Source organism: Anguilla anguilla, chromosome 2 (assembly GCF_013347855.1).
Source record: "Anguilla anguilla isolate fAngAng1 chromosome 2, fAngAng1.pri, whole genome shotgun sequence".
Taxonomy (NCBI): domain Eukaryota; kingdom Metazoa; phylum Chordata; class Actinopteri; order Anguilliformes; family Anguillidae; genus Anguilla; species Anguilla anguilla.
Genome location: NC_049202.1, coordinates 11,291,710 through 11,311,842, shown reverse-complemented (window position 1 = coordinate 11,311,842; position 20,133 = coordinate 11,291,710). Strand labels below are relative to the sequence as shown.

The 20,133-nt window shown below is 42.3% G+C and overlaps 2 protein-coding genes across 3 annotated transcripts in view; one reads left to right on the top strand and one right to left on the bottom strand.

Moving 5' to 3' along the window:
- rnls (renalase, FAD-dependent amine oxidase) overlaps nucleotides 1–2,740 on the bottom strand; it is a 34,903-nt gene extending 32,163 nt beyond the window's left edge. For both annotated transcript variants that reach the window (XM_035401422.1, XM_035401431.1), the window contains exons 1-2: nucleotides 2,515–2,740; nucleotides 1,643–1,748 (exon numbers count right to left, since the gene is read on the bottom strand). In XM_035401422.1, the coding sequence (XP_035257313.1) occupies nucleotides 1,643–1,748; nucleotides 2,515–2,632 (224 nt within the window). In that variant the 5' untranslated portion in view covers nucleotides 2,633–2,740. The remainder of the gene's footprint in view (nucleotides 1–1,642; nucleotides 1,749–2,514) is intronic.
- A 539-nt stretch (nucleotides 2,741–3,279) lies between these two features.
- lipf (lipase, gastric) lies at nucleotides 3,280–19,564 on the top strand. The gene is made up of 10 exons (XM_035401411.1): nucleotides 3,280–3,414; nucleotides 5,210–5,324; nucleotides 8,178–8,295; nucleotides 14,227–14,425; nucleotides 14,680–14,789; nucleotides 15,412–15,548; nucleotides 15,843–15,989; nucleotides 16,324–16,395; nucleotides 17,624–17,692; nucleotides 18,569–19,564. The coding sequence occupies exons 2-10, from the start codon at nucleotides 5,217–5,219 to the stop codon at nucleotides 18,800–18,802; spliced, it is 1,194 nt and encodes a 397-aa protein (XP_035257302.1). The 5' UTR covers nucleotides 3,280–3,414; nucleotides 5,210–5,216; the 3' UTR covers nucleotides 18,803–19,564.
- Nucleotides 19,565–20,133: the final 569 nt, after the last annotated feature.

The following is a 20,133-nucleotide window of genomic DNA, read 5'->3' as shown; positions in this document are numbered from 1 at the left end:
AAGACAATGCTGATTTAAAAAAGCATGGTAATCCCCATCACTTTGAAAAGCCTCAGTTCTCCTGAATGAAGGATGAGAGAGATACAGATTCTGGTGTTTCACACAAAAGAGCTGGCTAAAGCAACAGAAAAGTCCCATTTAACATATTACTTGCATAACCGATGAAAAGATGTAAAAGCTGCATGGTGTGATCTGTCATCCCTAACTTGTGCTTTGGTGAAATAAGAGAGCTCCTTCGAGACTGAAATCATGAGAGTAAAATATACTCATTAGAACTTTTATTAAATTCACTTGTATAACAGACACTTTCATCAGATGCTACTTATACACACCATTTTCTGGTATTGATGGAAGGATGCATTTTCATGACTAAAATGGGGCATGATGTACCAATTTTAGCACCACCTGCAGGCTTCACAGAAGCATTACCATTTTTGGCTGGACCGCAACAGCAGGGCCAGCTCTACAAACGTGAATGTCTGTGAGTGACTGACTGACTGACTGATGAAGTTACACCATTGGTCGGGCGAGTTATGAAGTTACACCATTTGTCGGCTGGGCACATATGTTAGGTCCAGCCATATGCTAGGTTTTAACCTGGTCTTGTTAAGGTGGTAACTGAAAACCTACAGGAAACATGTAAACTTAGGAGTGCAAAATTACCACTTCCAGGCAAAATGAGAACATATTTCAGTGATTAAAAACTTAGGCCGGATAAATGTCTTGCGTAAGCAGGAGTTTCCTTTACAAAGGTTGCATGGTGCAGGAGTTTAAAAATATTTATCATTTTATACTTTAAAGAGTGAGAGAGTTCAAAATGGTCATTCCAGCAACAACCTGCCTATAATGTTCTGTAATGAAGTCTAAAAATAAAGATAAAGATTACAGACAAGTACATTAAGGACATGTCTGTGGTCTGTGGGGTGGACACTTCAACATTCAGCCACCTGGGTCAACTTTTGACCTTTTGAGACACAGGAAGGATAATAATGAATGGGAGGGTGTATATTTCCTACATTATAAATACAATAGAAAGACAGTTCCCAAATGCATGCCTTCATGATTTGTTAAATCTTAAACCAACTTAAACCTAGCACATAAAATCCTGATGTTTTTTTCTGTTTTGAGCAGGCAACATTGTTTAGATAAGACCACAAACTTCCTTGTTCTCAGATGCAAATATCAGTTTGAAAAACTTTTATGGACAACCAATGGTATCACCACAACATCAAAAGATCATAGTAAATTATACATTTTGACACAGAAATGGACAGCACAAAGCTTTACAAAGATTAACAGTTTGCATTGAAGGTACTGACTGAGCAGTGGTAATACGTATTCTTCATTCTTATAGACCTACTTCAGATTTCTATAACATAGTGATTGATTCAATTACACAAAATAGTGACTCTGTGATGTTTTGCGCAGTTTCAAGATTTCATCAAGAAAATAATGAGTATGGCACATCGCCAATCAATGTAGTGATCTAATATCTGGATATATTGGATTAATGGAATGAGCAGCCTATTTAAATAACCATTCAATTATGGCTGTGACCTTAAGTACGTAGACCTTGTCAATTGAATGGCAAGTGTACTATCCATAATACTTCAAGAATTTTCTATACACAGTGACGGAGTACCTTTGATGTATTTGGGCGTAGAACGGCGTAGCACTTATGTACTGTGCACCAAGATCTGCTGTGCACGCAGCGTTGCTGGGGCTCCTGCTCGTGGACATTCTTCCCCCTGCAGCACAGAGTGGCTATTTCACACTCAAGCAAAGCAGGCAATCTCCCAGTTTGTTTGTTTGTTTTTCCTTTCACGGAACATATCTGATTGTCTTTTGCAACTCATGTCATATGTGCATCTCACTTACCTACATATCTGTGCGTGTTTATTTTATTGTTAAAATTAAAACTCAGAAGTTAATCTGTTTTCTGTGAAATATATTTTCCCTTGGGAAGGGTTGTTTAAATTCCAGGCATACATAAAATTCTCCTGTATATTTTGCCGTTGCCTTTCAGTTTTTAAGCCAGCGAACTACTTATCTAGTATTATGTCGGACCAACTTCTGTCCTCGAGGGACACTCTCCGTAAGAAATTATTGTTCTTAAAATAAATATATTTTAAATAATGCTTTGTGATGACATTTAGGTTATTTAAATAACCATTTGAAATAACCAAAACGCAACACAACAGAACTTAGCTGTATTTCCAAGCATATATATCGATAGAAGTTCACAGACTGTTGTGCAATGTCAATGTCAAACGTAGTGTCATTAACTTGACAAAGATATAATTTTAATTCCTGTCACATTAATTATGCTAGGTAAATACGATTCGAGTCAGATAGCTACACTGATTGAATCATGAGACTTTTCAAACAGTAAGTAAGTCAGATAGCTAACATTATCTTTATTTGTAAAAAGATAGCCCACTGTATGTATAGCCTGTGTAATTCCGCCGGGCAGCTAGCGCAAGCTAAATTTGCTAGCAAGCAAAGAATACTAACCTGCTCCCCGCGATTTATCCCACACAACAATTTTTACTTTATTTGCCATTTCTCTTCGCAGAAGACAAGCGCATAAACTGCCCGTAAGACCCGCACCGACTATAAGCACTCGTGACATTGTCAAAAATACAAATAAATAGCATATGCAATACAACTAGCTACGCTGGTTAACTGCAACTTGTTATGCTCTAGCGATTTGACACCACCACCGGTTTTGAATCTAGATGAACTTCGACCCTTGGATGTTGGCCGACCAAAACAATCCCTAATTTAAAATATTATGATCAGAAAATTGCAAAGGCCAATCTGACTGCATACGATCTGAAACACAAAAATGCTGTGAAATGAGGTAAAAAGAAATTGTTTGGAAATGTTCATGTTAACAAATTTTGGTGTGCGTTTGGCCGTGTCAAATCGTTGCAAACTAATTGGCTACGTTTTAAAGTGAGTTCTGAAATTTTTAAAAAGGTACTTGAAAGCACTTTTCATCATGAGGAAAAATGAATCGCCCATTGACATTGTCAACAGTGGTGTTCTTTGTGGCTGTGTTACTTTGCGAAAACATCCTGACAATGGCTGTAAAGTTGAGTGAGTTACAATGTAATGTTATCTAACTTAATTTTCTAGCTAATGTTGGTTACGTGGAAACATTAGACACATCCTTAATACTGTGGATCACACCATATGTCAGACGTTCGTTTTGATGTATGTTTTTCATAAACTAGTTAATCATTAACATTTATATCCTCTTCACATTTCACGTAGGTCAATCGAACGCCGCAATAACCAATGAACAGTCCATGGGTAGCAGTGGGTGGGGCTAGTTACTCCTTATTTTGCTGCCTTGTTTAGTAGTGATCTCGCTTGATTCTCAGAGGAAGGCAAGCAAACACACTGAGGGTGAGTAGAATTTTGCGTCTTTCGATTTAATTAATGTGACAGTTTCATTTACTAATTTTAAGTGTGCAATAACAGACATAGGCTTGTTAAAGTTAGACGAATTATAACGAACCAAGTTCAGATGACGTTATACCAAAAGTCTGTTTTTTCCGTTCTTGCACGTGATCCAATGTTATCGAAGTTTACATTTCTGATCATTCGAACGTCAGTAATTTTCTGAATAACAATAATCAGAGAAATTAAATGAGATCAGAGCTTTGTTTGTGTGCTGTCAGTATTCGAACCTGTCAATGGTTCATTGAAACGAATAAGATAAAATAGCTAGCTATATTGCTGGCAGACGTTACAATTTTTGACTGATTTGGCTGCACAATTCGGTCACAATTTGGTCGTTACTCTTTGACTGTAAGTGTCATTCAGACCTGTTATTCAATATAAATCAATTGTAGATAAAAATATTTGAAATGGATTCCTGCGTTTACTGTAATTTAACTGTAGGTCAAGTCGTCACTAGTTCCTTTGTTGCAGTAGGCTATGCTTCATCAGTGTCATTCCTGCTAGCTGCTAGTCGACCCTGTGAAATTGGCCTTGGACTCCCAATGGTTAATTTGATCACCTAGCTAAAATAACATGCACCGACTTTTAACTGATGTTAAAATTCAGTCAACTTTGACTATTGCTTGAAGCACACATGTCTATTTTATTTTAATACAGTGACACAGGCACATCATTAGTTTGATTGGTGGTCAGTTTGATAAAGCCAAAAATGACTAAATGCATCTGTACATTAGGCAGTTCAATCTCTTTATTGTAAGTACGGTGAGTTATTTGCTTGATTTTAATACAATAGCTAATGATAGTCCATACCCTGGAATTATAAAGGGGACCTTTTTCATCTTCCAGCACAGTTTGAGTGAGCAAATTTGACTTCACATCATCTTAATTATCAATCAATTAGTGTTCCATCTTGTATTTCTTAATGGGGATAGCTGCTGTAACTAAACAGTCTTTATTTTGACCACAGATGTTGTGTAATACAAACATTTAACTTGTAGGAAGAAATCATAGCAAATAAAAAAAATTAAAAAAAAAAGAAACAGAATAAATAAGTTGCAGTAAGAGCCTTTTTTCCAAGAATAATCGGAACCTTTAATGATATGAAAACAGTCTGGCAATTACATTGATGGCATTCATCTTTCTTAGCTGATTTGTTCTTTGCACTTGATGTTCCAGAATTACTCCATGTGAGATATTTCCAAAGCAAATATCAGTTTAACTGTGGAATTATGTTTAGGCCTGGCAAATCAAATGCGAATATGGTACGATGCTGCTATTCTGATATCTCAGATCTCCGCTGACCCATAGGTGATGATCTGGTTGACTGTTATTTCTGTTAATTAGGCCCAATTCTTTGATCATTTACATAATGCTTACATAACCTTAGTCGAATTAATATTTTTGTTTGAAAAATGACACACAAAGGTATTAAGTATTGTTCCACTGAAGAAGGTTTTGTGTTGTGCTGTTGGATAGAGCTTTATTACACTGAGTGAGCTCACGTTTTTAATGATGCTTGTACTGTATTCAGAATGCTTTAGATGCTTTCTGCTGTAAAGCGACCACATTTGAAACTGATCGTGGTGAAGGTAGCAAAGCACCTGGACGTCTGTGTGGATTAGAAATGTGATAGGAAGCAGTGGCCGGTGAAAGTCTCATTTGAATTCTTAATTGCCAGTTGAGAGGTGAAAGGCTTAAGGACTGTAATGGAATTGGATGGATTTTGATTGACTTTCAGAGTGAAGATGGTGTGGTTACTTCTTTGTGCGGCCTTCCTTGTCCAAGGAGCAGTGGAGTGTAAGGCTGCTGTGAGGAGGGGCGGTAAGCTGGATCCTGAAGTCAACATGAACATCGTAAGTCGAGCGTCAACATGCACAAACCATAATCACAGAGGTCTGTTGAAAAAGCAGTCCTTCTGAAATGCTGACTGTTATGCTTTGTACAGCAGCACTTGTTCTCAGGAAGTTGAGCTGATCGTCCCAATGACCGCTGTTGTGGTGAATAAGCAACCCAGTCATATGGCTGGGACAGAACTCCTGTCTCTCTTTTAAATTGTGATGTCATACAGTTACTAGTGATGTCATAGCTGGGTCTTGGAAGACATGCCACTGGGATAATTGGCAGTTTGTAAACCACTTTTGCAGTACATAACATTTGTTTCAGGAAGTTAGTTGACAGTTTTGTGCAGAGCAGCTCACATTGCTTAGCTTTTTTGTGGCAGTCCCCACCTGGGAATTGAACAACCAGAGTTACACCCTGAAACCACCGACTTACAAATCTAGTTCCCTAAATATTTTATACTACAGTACAATGCAACCCCAAAGATAATTTAACCCGGGTCAACTGCTTGAAAGGCAGTTATTCTAGCCATTTTATCACTGTTTTTTAGTTGTGGAACAGAACACGAACAGAAGAGTTTTGCTCAACGCAGGAAAATTCTTATCACTGAACTATTAAATAGTTAATAAAGGAGAAACACTGGGTATTTTTATTTGGTCTAAGTAAATAGAATCTATGAAGCTTCTGTGAACCAGGTAACTACCCTATTATTCATGTAACTTTTGCATTGAGTAAAAAAAATTGTTTAAATATAAATTGCGTAGTCCAGAATACACATATATTAGTGCTCAGCCTTGTACAGAATGTCGCCAAAACTATTATTTTCAATGCTCAGAAAGGTCCTCATCAACAATATTGGTATCAGTTATGTAACTACATAATGTAGCCCACTTCCTGCCTCCGAATGCACAAATAGCAGTGTTTCAGGGAGAAATGTGTTCTGCTTTTGTGGCCCACTTTTCGACCTTTGCCCTTTCCTTTCCCATGACAACTTGCAATATCCAGTGGGGAAGCACATGACTGGGGAGGGGTCCACAAGGAAGTGATTCTGACACAGACACATGTGGTCGATGTGTAGGCGTGACAGACTCAACACGCTTCTGGAAACATAGTTCCTGGTTTCAGCAAAACATACCATAAGAAATGAAAAACAATGTTTGTTTCTTTCAAACATTCACTTATCTCAGTGAAAGACAGTCAGTCTTTCTTTTGAGTTTGCATTTTATGTTAAGTGCTGTTTTTACTATTGAACTTAAACCCAGGTAGCATTTACAATGTATATAAATGGTGTGGACTCGTTCAGGCGTGTGCCTAATGTTATCATTGTATGCCTTCCATTTTCGGTTTATGGTGAACCACATTCATGATACTAACTGATAATGTGTTGGGCAGGTTTGAAGTGATAAGCTCATGAAAGCCTTCCTATCAAAAATAAGCATTTCGATGATGAAAGACAAATAAAGGTTCTGATTCCAAACTCCTGTAAGTAAGCAGTTCCAGTCATTGGTTAGATTAGTACAATTTACAGGAATATGTTTAGCTTTTTTGGTCATGCATTGAAATTACAGCCCGTTGCAGTGCAGTACCTTTATCAAAATATCTTTGTATGTTCCTGCTGTTTTCTTCAAGGTTTTAAAAAACTGTACTACAACTCTGATTGTAAATTACTGATAATAATGAATAATTACTATATAGAATTTATTGTAAAACAAATATGCAGTATTTTTGTAATATAATAATTTTTGAAGGACCCACTGGTTTTGGGTATTTCTAAATGATTATATTGCTTCAGTTTGCCCCTAGTACACTTTCTCCTTCATATTACTGGTGTATGCAAATGTAATATTTTCAGTTCCTTACTCAGGTGGTTTCATTCTTTTCATAAAAGTCCACAGGAAATCACAAAAAGGAGGGAACTTAGTTGCTGAAAGTTTACATGTTGAGGTTAGATTGAAAAGGGGCCCTGCTCACTCACCGTAGTACCACAGCCATTCTCCTGCAGTCCAGTCATCAGAGTGAGAATTAGCAGACACCCCCCCTCCACCCCCTTCTTCGGCCCTGTCCATGTTTGTTGAAGCAGAGTCGGTCTTATCCTTAAGTGGCCCAGAGTAGAATGTGCGGACTGCGAGCCCAGGGGTGGGTGGTAAATTGCAGCTCCTTTTAATTATGCATGGATAGATTGCACAGCGTGGCTGGGACCGACAAGCTCACACATTTCCTTTGAAGTTCCTGATTAGAATTTAATCCATATCTAGGAAGGGGGAAAAGTGTGATTCTGCACTGGGGGAAGAAACGGATTCCCGAAATGACAAGCGGCTAATTATTTCTGCGGAAGCGAGCTTCTTAACGAATGGGTTTTCTGTTCAAAGTTAATTTGCCGTCGAGCCAGAGCCCGCACGAGAACTGGGACAATTTCAGGATTTTAAATTTCTGTGCGCAGCTGATCTATGAGTCCCTTTTTGGGAAAAGAGAAAGTGAAATCATTAAGAATGAAAGGGGATACAAGAGCAGCCTAGCCTCACTGTGTTTGCTGTGTGCTTGTGCTTTGTGTTTATGTATTCCTAGCTTTTGCGGCACTTTGCCCTTTGAGAGAATTCTATGCGGTCACCTGGGTGCATGTTTAGATTTGTCGGGGAAGTTAGGATTGACTAAAATATGTTTATCTTTCTGAACCCAGCAGATCAATATCCTCGTTTAATGTTCAGCACTCTGAATGCTGAACGCAAGTGTTGTTGTGTACCAAAACCCTTCGCTTAACTTACAGATTGGATGGACGTACGGGGGCGTCTGTAGTCTGGATTCTCCGCCCCCGCTCACCTTTGACCCCGTGCAGGTGGCTTATCTGCTTGCCGTCTGTGTTTCTGCAGAGCGAGATTGTCTCATTCTGGGGCTACCCGTCCGAGGAGCACGAGGTGGTGACGGAGGACGGCTACATCCTGAGCGTCAACAGGATCCCCCGCGGCGTCAAGAGCAAGCCGTCTGACGGTGCGTGCGACTGGACGGCTGAGGGTCTCGTCTGGGAGCGCTAATCCCAAATTCAGCCGTCTGTGTGTCTACCTCGTTTACATCGCTACATCATTTACTTCTCCTGTTTAGAGTAATCGGATAGCATTCCTGTTATGTTTTCAAGGTAGTGTCATTCCTTTTAAAATAGTCGGGATAAAAACAAGTCCCAAAAAGGAAATGAAACATCGGCCCCCGGAATTGCAGAAAGGTATTTGTTTATGTTGAGTGTACATAGTCTGCATTTACAGTATGTTACGTATCATTTAGGCCCACACTGTAGTCTCACATTGAAGCCTGTCTGTTTCCTGCTTGCTTATATTCTATAAGGTTTTTATTTTTTTTAGAACTACCTTAGTTAAGATGATGTATATGCTAGGGAGAAAAACCAAATGGTTTTTAAAGTTGACTCAATGTTGCAGTGTCAAAAACAGCTATCCAGACAGAGAGGAGAGTGATCGACGTTGAAACAGATAACATCCCAGCATGCTTTGGGTTGTGTACAGAAATTCTCGGCAGGCCCGGTTACCTGTAATTATGGATATCATGGCAAGAATACAAGACCTCAGTGACTTTGAAAGAGATGTGATTGTTGGGGCAGGTTTGACGTGAGTTTCTGTGATGAAAGCAGATCAGGTTGCTGATGTTTCACGCTGAACAGTGTCTGAGGTGATGTCCAGATGGAACTCTGAGGGAGAGACACCACCAACAAAGGGCAGCTGTGGTCAGAAGTGCGTACTTGAACATTCCTTTAATCAAGAATGGTCCACTGAGAACACTACAGAGCAGGATACCATAGTCAGGTTGCAGTGTACAAACAACCCATTAGACTTGGTGCTAATAGCACAGGGAACGAACTACCGAGATGTGGAGGAATGTGATTTTAGCAGATGAATCATCTCGACCAAAGGACGTCTGCTCATATGACACACATGTTAAAGAGCCTACAAGCCTGATCACTTTGTTCCAGTAGTGGAGGGTACTGGCAGCACTGTAAGGTTGTGGGCAGCAACTTCCTGGCTTGGTTTGGGCACACTTATCCCCTTAGAAGGCAAGGGCAATGCTAATCACTACTGAATGACTATGAGTGATCACATTTGCTGCTGATGCATTCTGTGAGACTTGGTTTTTCTCCCTCACACTTTTCTCTCCTCAATGTGGAATGACAAATTTTGTGTCTTTAAACCACTGATGTGTCACTCATTCCACAAAGAGAGATGCAGAAGTCTTCCCTCAGCACTCCCCTGCAAGCCAGTTACTATCATCTGCATGCTACTGGGCTCATAGTACTACACGAGAGCTTGCACCAGCAGAGGGCTGTTTCTCTCACTAATGATGATGGGTGGCCTGTGAACGCCTGGAGCATTATTGGAGAAAGCTAACTTGTTCGCTAAGAACATGCTACAGCTGAATACATACACATGGCTTGAACCTGTAACAATAGGGTCTATCCTGTACTAATCCAGAGCACTGAATAATGAAATTACATGGAAAAAACCCCAGAATTTATACAAAACTGTTTCCATATGTTTATAATTCCATTATAATTTAGGTTTTAAATCTAAATATCTGTGTATGTAAGCCTGCGATAACATCATACTTATACATACAGGCATACGAGTATATATGTACGTATGTGTGCGTGTGTAATGCATATTTTGTATTATATAATTTACTCTTGATGAAAGAGTAGAAGCAAAGAGCATTTCAGTCAGTGGCCTTCAGTAGCGTGACTCATTGTTATGCGTGTGAGGGTTTGGCAATAATGTGCTCACCGTACAATACAAAAGGGAAACAGATCTCCCCCTCACAAAAAAGCTTTGCTAAGCCCCGTGCCTCCTGTGGGCACTAGAGGAAAGGGCAAGATGCTGAGCGAGCCCTGAAGTGTTGACCCGGCACAGTTCCCCAGGGAGACCACAAAAGCAAACACTCGCATTATATACCAGCGAGGGAGGGGAAACCGAGTCTGTGGATTAGCGACCCTGAATAGCTAAACGGAGCCCCGTCTGGTTTCGGATTTTCGCAGACAGGAGGCACAGCCTGCCCCCTGACCTTTTGTCGTCAATAGATGGATTTAATTCAGTATTGATGAGCTTCACGGTCACATGCTTCAGTTATGAGAAGATGGCTCTCGGTCATCCGGTAGTTTGTTCTTCCACAGCCACTCGACGTACATTTTGATAGTATTTTGTGAAATGTAAGGAAATAGTTACTGCGGCAAATCAAAACGACGGATGTATTTTGTTCCCTTAGTGTTGTATGAAAGTAGTATTTGATGGTTGGGTTTAATATTATACACACTTCTCAGTCTGGTGCTGTGGCATTCTCTTACAGAGATCTTGGTATTGATCAGATCTGTTAAATATGTATTTGAAAACCACATTTTAAGTCCTGAATGAATGATGAATGGACCGTGGCTAAACACGACCTTGCACAGAACCGTCAATTATTTACAAAGTCATTACAATACAAGTCGCTAGCTTGTCTAACCATGGCTTTTAGATATTAAAATTTTACCTGGTGCGAGAGCACAGACAAGCAGATGTAATATTCATACATGGCTGTCACCTGGGGCTTTAACTTTGCTAAACAGATGTTCAGCTTTTTTGACGGGAGTAACTCGAGACAGAGGACATCACCGGCCCGGTGTTTGATTTGAATAATCTGGCCGACGGTAAAGCTGAATGTGATGTGTAAGTCTGAAGGTCCTTCAAGGGCCGTTTCTTCGTTGAGCGGAGCAGATGTAATATCAGGGCCGATGTGGTGGAGCAGAGCATTGCCCAGCGTGCCTGCAGTGTGGTGTAATGGGTAAGGAACTGGTCTTGTAATCGAAAGGTCAGAGGTTCAAGTCCCGGGTAGGACACTTCCATTGTGCCTTTGATCAAGGCACTTAGCCCGCACTGCTTCAGTATGTATCCAGCTGTATAAATGGATGCTATGTAAATGCAGTGTAAAAGTTGTGTAAGTCGCTCTGGTTAAAAGCGTCTGCTAAAATGCCTGCAGTGTAATGGTGTGTGCCTCCTCTGCTCGGCGGTTGTTTTGTGGCTTTGATAAGGGAGGTCTGGCGGAAGGGGGGAGGGCAGGGTGCCACAGGGGAAAAGTTCAGCCTGTGTCATGTGTGAGGTCAACAGAGAACCAGTTCTCCTCTTATGAGTAACAGCCATGTACCGCACTAACCAAAGGCCCCTTGCAGCATTTTCGTAGTCGCTAAATAAAATGCGCTTCGATGGCCATCGGTTGCTCCTAGCTCTGGGTGGGAGACATGAGAGAGAACCTCTTCACATCTAATGAGCTGGAGGTTTTCACTGCAACCCTAACAAAGCACACCTCATTCAACGGCTAGAGCAGGGGTGTCCAATCTTATCCAAAAAGGGCTGGCGTGGGTGCTGCTTTTTCTTTTAGCCCAGCTCTAAGACACCTGATTCTATTTGTCAAGGTCTTGATTGAAGACCATGATTAGTTAAATAGCTAAATCAGATGTTGGGGGCTAATACGAAAACCTGCACCCACACTGGCCCTTTTCGAATCAGATCAGACTCCCCCTGAGCTAGAGATCTTGTTGAGCTGCTAATTAGAAGAATCATGTGTGGTCAGAGTTGAAATGAAAACCTACAGGATAGCAGATCTCCTGGAACAGGGTTGGGCAGCCCTGGAATATAGTTTGACATTATTGGAAAATCACCTCTTTTTTTTTTTTCCTAATGCGCTGGTGTGGTTAAAATGTTACTGCACGCAAGGCCGGGGGCTGTGATTACCGGCGGTGGTGTTCGTTACCGGGGTCCGCGGCGGCCTCCGCTGGACACAGATCCTCCCCAGCTCGAGTCCCCGAAATGGGGGTTCAGTTTCCTCCCTTTTGTGGTCCTTATGTTTCATTTATGAGCAGAGTGATTTCTACACCGTGGCCTACTGTGGTCTGCAAAACCAGCCCAGCACCCCCCCAGTTCCCCCCCCCCCCCCCCCCCCCCCCCCTCTGCAGCTCAGCTCCTTGAGTATTTATGCATGTGAACACATTCCTCTGACACAAATCCCCCTGTAAGCGCACTCTTGTGCTTTCACCGTATTTTTTTGTTCTTTTTTTAATACACAGTTCTTTTATTATGCTCATAAAGATCTCAGACTGCTCAGTAGTTCACCAGGACCCCTGAGTTAAAAAAAAAAACGTGTCTAATTTAAAATGTAAATTATGCGTAGTGTATAGAGTAATGAAATTAGTTGTCATTAGAAGTGCTTCATCGAGCAGGCAAGGGTTTGCGATTTAAATGCTTTTTAAGAATACATTTATTGTTTAATCCCCACAAAGCCACCTTTCTGTCATTCCTGAGTAGACTTGAAGACTCGGTAGTGAGTCTCTATAATATATTCCGATATACAATTAATAAGTAAACACCCGTCAAGCTGGTTGTTTTCGCCAAATGATTTGGGCTCACTAGAGCATTCTGAGCAGTGTGTCTGAATCAGTGATGGAAACGCTGCTCGTTTCTCCGTGTCCCAGTTCTGCAGCTCACGGGGGACACCGTCTGTACCACTCTCTGTCACCTCCTGCATTATTGCATTGTTTTATCTCAAAAGCATTTTTATAAAAGGTCCTGTACGTTAATAACGTGCCCTTAAAGAGGAAAAGGTCTTTCACTTTCTGTGTCCCTAACAAGCTTTGACCTTAAAGGAAACCCCAAAATGGATTTGATGGTGTGTTTCATGTCTAAGTGCGGAAAACCGCCTTATCTACGCGCTCTGTCTTGAAACAGCTCAGTTGTTTCATCGTATGGTTATGATTTATCTTGAATGCCTGATAAGATCTAAAGGTTGAGGTTATTTTTTCTGGAGAATGGCGGCAAGCATTAGGAAATAAACCCCAGGAAAAGTGTTTCATTTGACGAAGCGAAAACGCAGGCCAATAAAAGCTTGCTTTATACATGCATGGTTTATTTAACTGATCAAATTTCCACATTTTTATTTTATCATAGAACAATGATAGACACTTTTTAAATGGAATAAAAGTAATCTCATGTATGCGTCAGTCAGGGCAGGGTTACTTTCATTGCATTTGAGACACCCCCCACCCCCCCAGTCACACATACACTCACACACGCGCACACACACACCACACACACACACACACACACACACACACACAAGTAACATGTCAGATAGACAGTGGTTCCTTTGCAGAAGAAAGACATTTGTTGTACTAGAACAAACCACTGTAAAGAGGAAATTTAGAGGAAAACCTTAAACTTCAGACACCATTTCCCAGCAAGACTGTTGTGAGTAATAGTGCGATCTGTCTGGCCGCTGAACTCGACCTCCGGTTATATGCAGGTCCTACGGTCTCACCAGCATTCTCTCGGTTCTGCAGGACCACGTCAAGGGAGAGGGGGATGGGCAGGAGAGCTGGTATGAGGTGAAACAATCCAGTCGCTCACAGGACTGTTTGTTTTACTGGAAAGACGCAGCGCACATCCTGTCTCTGACGGATTGGAGCGATAAAGTTCCAAAAAAAAAAGGAAAAGAAAAGGAGAGAGAGAGCAGCTTCTCTGCAGCTGGGCAGGCCACGCGCCTGACATCACACAGTTGTTTTGCGCCATCTGGTGGTTAAATTCATATCGTCTCCGACACTGAAGTGCTTGAAGGAGGTTTAACACTCTCTGCCAAGGCCTTGACCCAAATGGTTGTGCTTTTCCTTTTTTGTGCCCTTTTTGAATCGTGAAAAGTAGGTCATAAATAGATGCAGCAGGTCCATGGCAGATATTTCTGCATTGTTTCAGTATAGGAAGAGCAGACCTTGCTTGAGGCTGTACAGATGTGTCAAGTAAAGGATTAGCTTACCCGCCTATGCCTGGAGGATCTGTGCCTGTGTCAGGGTGCTCGGCCGCGAGGTGTGAAGCCTGTATCGTTTCCCACGATGCTTTGCAGACCCCAAGCCCGTGGTCTTCCTCCAGCATGGCCTGCTGGCCGCCGGGAGCAACTGGGTGACCAACCTGCCCAACGGCAGCCTGGGCTTCATCCTGGCCGACTCGGGCTTCGACGTGTGGATCGGGAACAGCCGCGGGAACACCTGGTCCCGGAAGCACGTCAAACTGGACCCACGCCAAGACGCCTACTGGGAGTTCAGGTACCCAGCCCACAGGGGCATTTAGCGTGTTGTTCAGTCTGTTTTCCATCATAGCATCCCTCCACCATTGTCATTCAGGGTGAATGGGATCTATGGTACATGACCTGCAAAGGGTTTGTTTCCAGTAGGTTTCTTTGCAACACAACAGTGGTGTTATCAGCATATTGAATGTGCACATTTTAATGGAAAAAAGTGTCAGACAGGTGTAAACTGAATGTTGCTGAATGAGGTCTGCATTGCTCTCTCCGCCATAGCTATGATGAGATGGCGAAGAAGGACCTTCCAGCTGTGATAAACTATATCACAAAGATCACAGCCCAGGAACAGATCTACTATGTTGGCCATTCCCAGGGCACTACCATTGGTAAGACTTTTGTGAGGCCTGAAAAGCTTAAGTAGTTAAACTGCGCTAGTTACACTGTCAGACCTGCAGTTTCCTGGATCAGTACAGTCCCCTTTCAGATGTGTTGGTATTACACTACCTTGCTTTCAGCCTTGTGATATTTCTCCAGTATGTATATCAGTATGTGTATGCAGACACTGACATCTTAGCATCTCATGGCTATTTTGTGTTAAACATAGTAGCACTTTTTCAGGCATAATTATGGTGTGTTCACTTGCCTTCTTTTACTAAATTGAGAAATACCATTCTGAGAAATTCTGAAGTGAAAAATAATTTGTTGCTTTTTAAATGCATTTCACTGACTTGGTATGTGTAGTGTAGCATCCAGTACTTATTAAGCTATTTTAAGCCACTCCCACAGCATCCTAAGGCTTATGCTTACCAGTGTTCGTTGGCGAGACAAGCCTCCTTGACTTTGACCTATTCGTTTTCTTCAAGTGTTGCCTAGCAACAGGAAGGCACAGCACCAAATCACGATGTCAGAAGTCCACCCACAGTATCAGGACACCCACCAGAGTTTAATCGTGGGTCATGTCTCAAGTCACTCCCTGATTTTTCTTTTCTTTTTCTTTTTCTTTTTTAGCTTTCATAGCCTTTTCCACCATGCCTGAACTGGCCAGCAAAATCAAGATGTTCTTCGGCCTGGCCCCGGTCGCCACGGTGGCCTTTACCAAGAGCCCCATGACCAAACTCTCCATCTTCCCGGAGTTCGTCATTTGGGTGAGATGGGCAAAATGTCCTCCTCCTGTCTGAAAAGTAGCACAGGTGTCTACCTGGCATATAACCGGTCGGAAATTTACATATGTATTTATTGTAAATAATCAAGTGGTTTTTAAAAGGAATAACAATTAAAATGGCACCGTGACGATCCTCCTTAGGTATCTGTTGATTTAACCTTTTGTTTTTTGTTTTTTTAAACACCGACCAATGGCAGGGATGGAACTACGACTGTACACGGAAGATGTCGATTTGTTCCATCGCTGGCTAACGTCGTCCCTCTCTTTCTGTTGACAGGACCTTTTTGGAAGGAAAGACTTTTTCCCGCAGAGCCCTCTAATCAAATGGTTCGCCACCAAGTTCTGCAGCCATGCCCCGATCAGTGAGCTGTGCGGGAACATCTTCTTCGTCCTTTGCGGTTTCGATGAGAAGAACCTCAATATGGTACGTCAGATACGGCCTCCACCGTCTCCCCGCAGTCCTCACCTTTCTGCATTTTTTTTCAATCTGGAAAGAGCAGAGAAGCAAGCATCGATACAGGATTTTATTAGACATGCAATTATAGTTATGCAACTATAATGTTTTGAAATCAGTGCTGTATTGTGACTCATATTTTCAGGCATTTTGAACCCGTTACCATAATATCCTCTTCATCGACTGGAAAAAAAATCACAGATGATAAATGCTATATTCCAGTGAAGTTTCTTAACCTGCTGAACTTACCTCCTTGTCTTGGCATGTGTTTGATGTGTGGATTTGGCATGTTCCTGTCTTCCAGTCCCGAACCCCCGTGTACACCACCCACTGCCCAGCTGGGACGTCCGTCCAGAACATGATTCACTGGTCTCAGGTACCTGGAGACAAACTCGGTCTCTCTGGAGTCCTGCTTCCTCCTCTCTTTCTGTGTGTGCATTCTATTCACAGTCTCCCCGGTTAGCGCGCGCAGTCTGTAGCTGCAAGCTTTCATTTCATTTGCTAGAAGAGCGAGGGGAGAAGAGGGAGGGCAGGAGCGACTGATCGTTCCGAAAACCCGCTGGCATAAACGACGTCAAGGAATTTAATTTTTTAAGTCAGACGAAGAGTAAGACATAGCCCCTGATCACACAAGTCTACAGCTTCGAAATCCACCCCCCACCCCCCAAAAAAACAGCACCCCGTTTGCATCCTGTGGAATTAAGCCCAGAGCCGCTATCGCGCTTGTGGGGCGTCACACGAGTCTGCTGGCATCCCTGTGCTGGAGTCAGCCCTTTGATATTCTTCCTCCCTCGTCTTCCTCCTAGCCTCAGCCTTTGCTCTATGGAAGTCTGTGTTTGTGTCCTGTCAACTTTCATAGCACCGAATTGCCTAAATGATCATTTGGCTTCATGAAAAGGTGGGGGAGGGGGGGTCCCACATATTGCATAATTAACACCAATCATCTGTAATGTCACTGAACTTTCCGCAGTGAATTTTTTAATTGTTATTAAATGTAATTCCATTTGTGCTGAGGGGGTTCCTGTTTGCGATTTTTGTCAGGAGAAAGCTAGGGACATGTTTTCCATGTATTGGTTGACACTCTTATTGGCAGAGAAAACTTGAGCCAGCGAGGGGGGAGGCACGCAAATTTGCAAGTTAGTCTGTGAGTCGGTGTACAGGCCACCTTAAAAAATTCCTTCCACTATTACCCCCCTGCCGTTAAAACAACACACCCAGCACTTCACCTTCAGCATTCCATTGTGAAGGTAGGTGTGTCCCTGCAGATCTTACTGTACGTACTGTGCCATCGAAACGCTCCCTTCACTGGAAAAAGAGCTTACTCCAGGAGCATGACTCGTCTCTGATCACACATCAAAGCCAATTAAATCGTTCCGTTCAACGGCAGCCTCGATGACTTTAGACTGCGTAATCGCACCTGTTCCACAAGGCAGACGTGATGACCTAATCTGACTCATATACATGGGTTTCCTGCCTTATCTGTCAGCAGGATGTAATCATGCCATCTATAGGTGAATGTGATGCGCGATCTCTATCTGCGTGAAAGCCAAGTGACCTGACATGACAAGTGCTCATAAGGTATTCGCATGTACTTCCTGTTACAGGCTGTGCATCGTGGGAAGCTAATGGCATACGACTATGGGAAAGCTGGGAACATGGCACATTACAACCAGGTAGGACTGGAACGCGCTAATCAAATCTTGTGTGTCTGTTACGAGCAGTATGCGGAAGCAATTGGCGTCACCCCAACACACAATCTCAAAAAAAAGGCTTGGGATGAAGTTGTGGCTGTTGGAGCAGTTATTGCACCATGTAGCCTATTTGATTAATTTGGGTATCAGGGCACTTCCTCAGGGAAAGCTAAGCTAAAACAAAAGATGTTAGATGTTATATTTGCCAATATACACACTGCTGTTTATGTATGTTCTTACCCATTATCGCCAAGTGTACAGAGGTCGATAGATGTAAATAGCACCATTTCCAGAAGCCAGTGGACAAAAATAGTCTTTGCTTATGCACTACAATGTGTCAATAGTGGGCCTATTGAACTTAGAAGAAAGTTATTTCACAAAGAACAAGATATTCCACTTGAAAGTACAGCAAATGAGCTACCCTTGAGAGAAATAGCTTTGTTCATTGAAAATACTTGCAAAAGGTACTTTAAACGGTTGCAGAAATTCTAGAAACAAATGCAATGTTAACCATACAATACAAAATAAAATGACATGAAATCTGACTAATTATGATGTTAACAAAAAATTCTGTTTCATTACCAGTACAAGGACCGTTAACCATGTTTTGAAAGGTAGTTTCTGAGCAGCCCTCAAGAATCCACTGATGGACCGTGTGTAGAAGAACGCTTTTGTCATTAAAAAAAATGCTGTGATTGGCACGTTCAAGTTCCGCTACTTGTCCCCTCCTCTCCAGGTGTAAACCCAGCCTTAGTCATGCATATACCTGGTTTCAATTTAAGGTGATGCACAGTATCTGAGAGCGATTGTACAGTCCTCTTGCTTGGTCTCCAATCCGGTCTGTCCCTCTCCCGCCAGTCAACCCCGCCGATGTACCACGTGGAGGACATGAAGGTGCCCACCGCCCTGTGGTCGGGGGGCCACGACACGCTGGCGGACCCCAAGGACGTGGACCTGCTCCTCAAGCAGGTGCCCAACCTGGTCTACCACAAGCACATCCCGCACTGGGAGCACCTGGACTTCATCTGGGGCCTGGACGCCCCGGAGGAGATGTACGGCCAGATGGTGCGGATGATGAGGCAGCGCCTCTAACGCCTCCGCCCCCCGACCGCTCCACCTCAGCTCTCCGTGCGGCGGCGGAGTGAGCGGTCTCGTATCAGGGGAGATGATTTTCGTTTCTGTGTGCGTTTGCTTGTGTCTGAACTGACCTCCTGTCTGCGCCACAATAACCACTGGCCTCACATTCCTGTCAGTACCAGATTAGACACTGGTCACTATTAAGTACCAGCTAGTGGTGACAATGGCGAATGGCTCTTTTACTTGGGCTGTACTACCAGACGGTACCACTAGAGGCATGAAGCCACTGTGAAAAATATGGGAAACTTGAATATTGGTTCAACGCAAGTTGATTTAGAGGAACAGCAGTGCATCTTGGCTGCATTTTAGGATATTGTACTTAAGAATCGACCAGTTTTGTGTTTTTATGGAATTCCACTAATGCATTTTTTTGATTTAGGTTTTAGTTTTTTTGCTGTATTGTCCAATAGCCTGTATTAATTTGTGGAGTTCTTAAATTGTAAACCACTGTGATTTCAATTATATACCCTGCTATGCTGTTATATTGCTAATATCTTTGACATTATGAATGCCTTACAGTGTCTTTGTCAGAGATGTGCAGTATTGTAAATGCCATTATCAAAGAATGCTGTTTTAAAAGTGACAATTCTGCTTTCACTAGAAATTCAGGACTCAATTTTGTAATTCAGTCTGTCATTTCAAAAAAAAAAAAATCAACTGATGAAAACATCAAAAAATATTATTTCTGAAAAATAACAACAAAAAAAAACTATTGTATCCCTGTGTTTCTTGTTTTCACCCAAGATGGAACACCATTATATTCTGTGCAGTTTAGCCTTCGCATCACTGTAACATCTGCTGTAAATCCAGGAGAGCACACATCAGCTTCCACTTTTCCTCTCGTCTACCTTCCGAGTTGCTGGAGGTCTGCACTACTTACACAGCGGTGCAGGCATCTGTTCACCCACAGGTGGCGCTCTACTGCACTGAAGCAGGTGAAACCGTGCTGAATAAAACCTTGGATGACACCGTGGCCAATCACATTACGCCCTGCACTGCTGTCAGCAAGTCTACACTGGCGGGGTCATGGACAAGGTCAGCCCGTGGTACACCTCACTACACTAAAGGCCTAATTTACTGAAGACATTTAGCACATGCAAAACCAATAACACGACCAATGATTGGCGCAAAACAAAAACCGTGACCGATCATTGCACATGTTATTGGTTTTGCGTGAATGACTGCTGTGGCTGCCGAAGGTATACTTTTCAGGCCAGTCATAGATGACCCTATCAGATGAGTAACAGAAAAAATCTATATACTTGTTCCTGTTCTCATTTGCCAAA

What these genes read in the sequence shown, in the direction of transcription:
- lipf (XM_035401411.1), top strand. Translation starts at nt 5,217, where the DNA reads ATGGTGTGGTTACTTCTTTGTGCGGCCTTCCTTGTCCAAGGAGCAGTG. An exon ending in CTGAAGTCAACATGAACATC is followed by an intron (nt 5,325 to 8,177) that starts GTAAGTCGAGCG and finishes GTGTTTCTGCAG; the next exon opens with AGCGAGATTGTCTCATTCTG. An exon ending in GACGCCTACTGGGAGTTCAG is followed by an intron (nt 14,426 to 14,679) that starts GTACCCAGCCCA and finishes TCTCCGCCATAG; the next exon opens with CTATGATGAGATGGCGAAGA.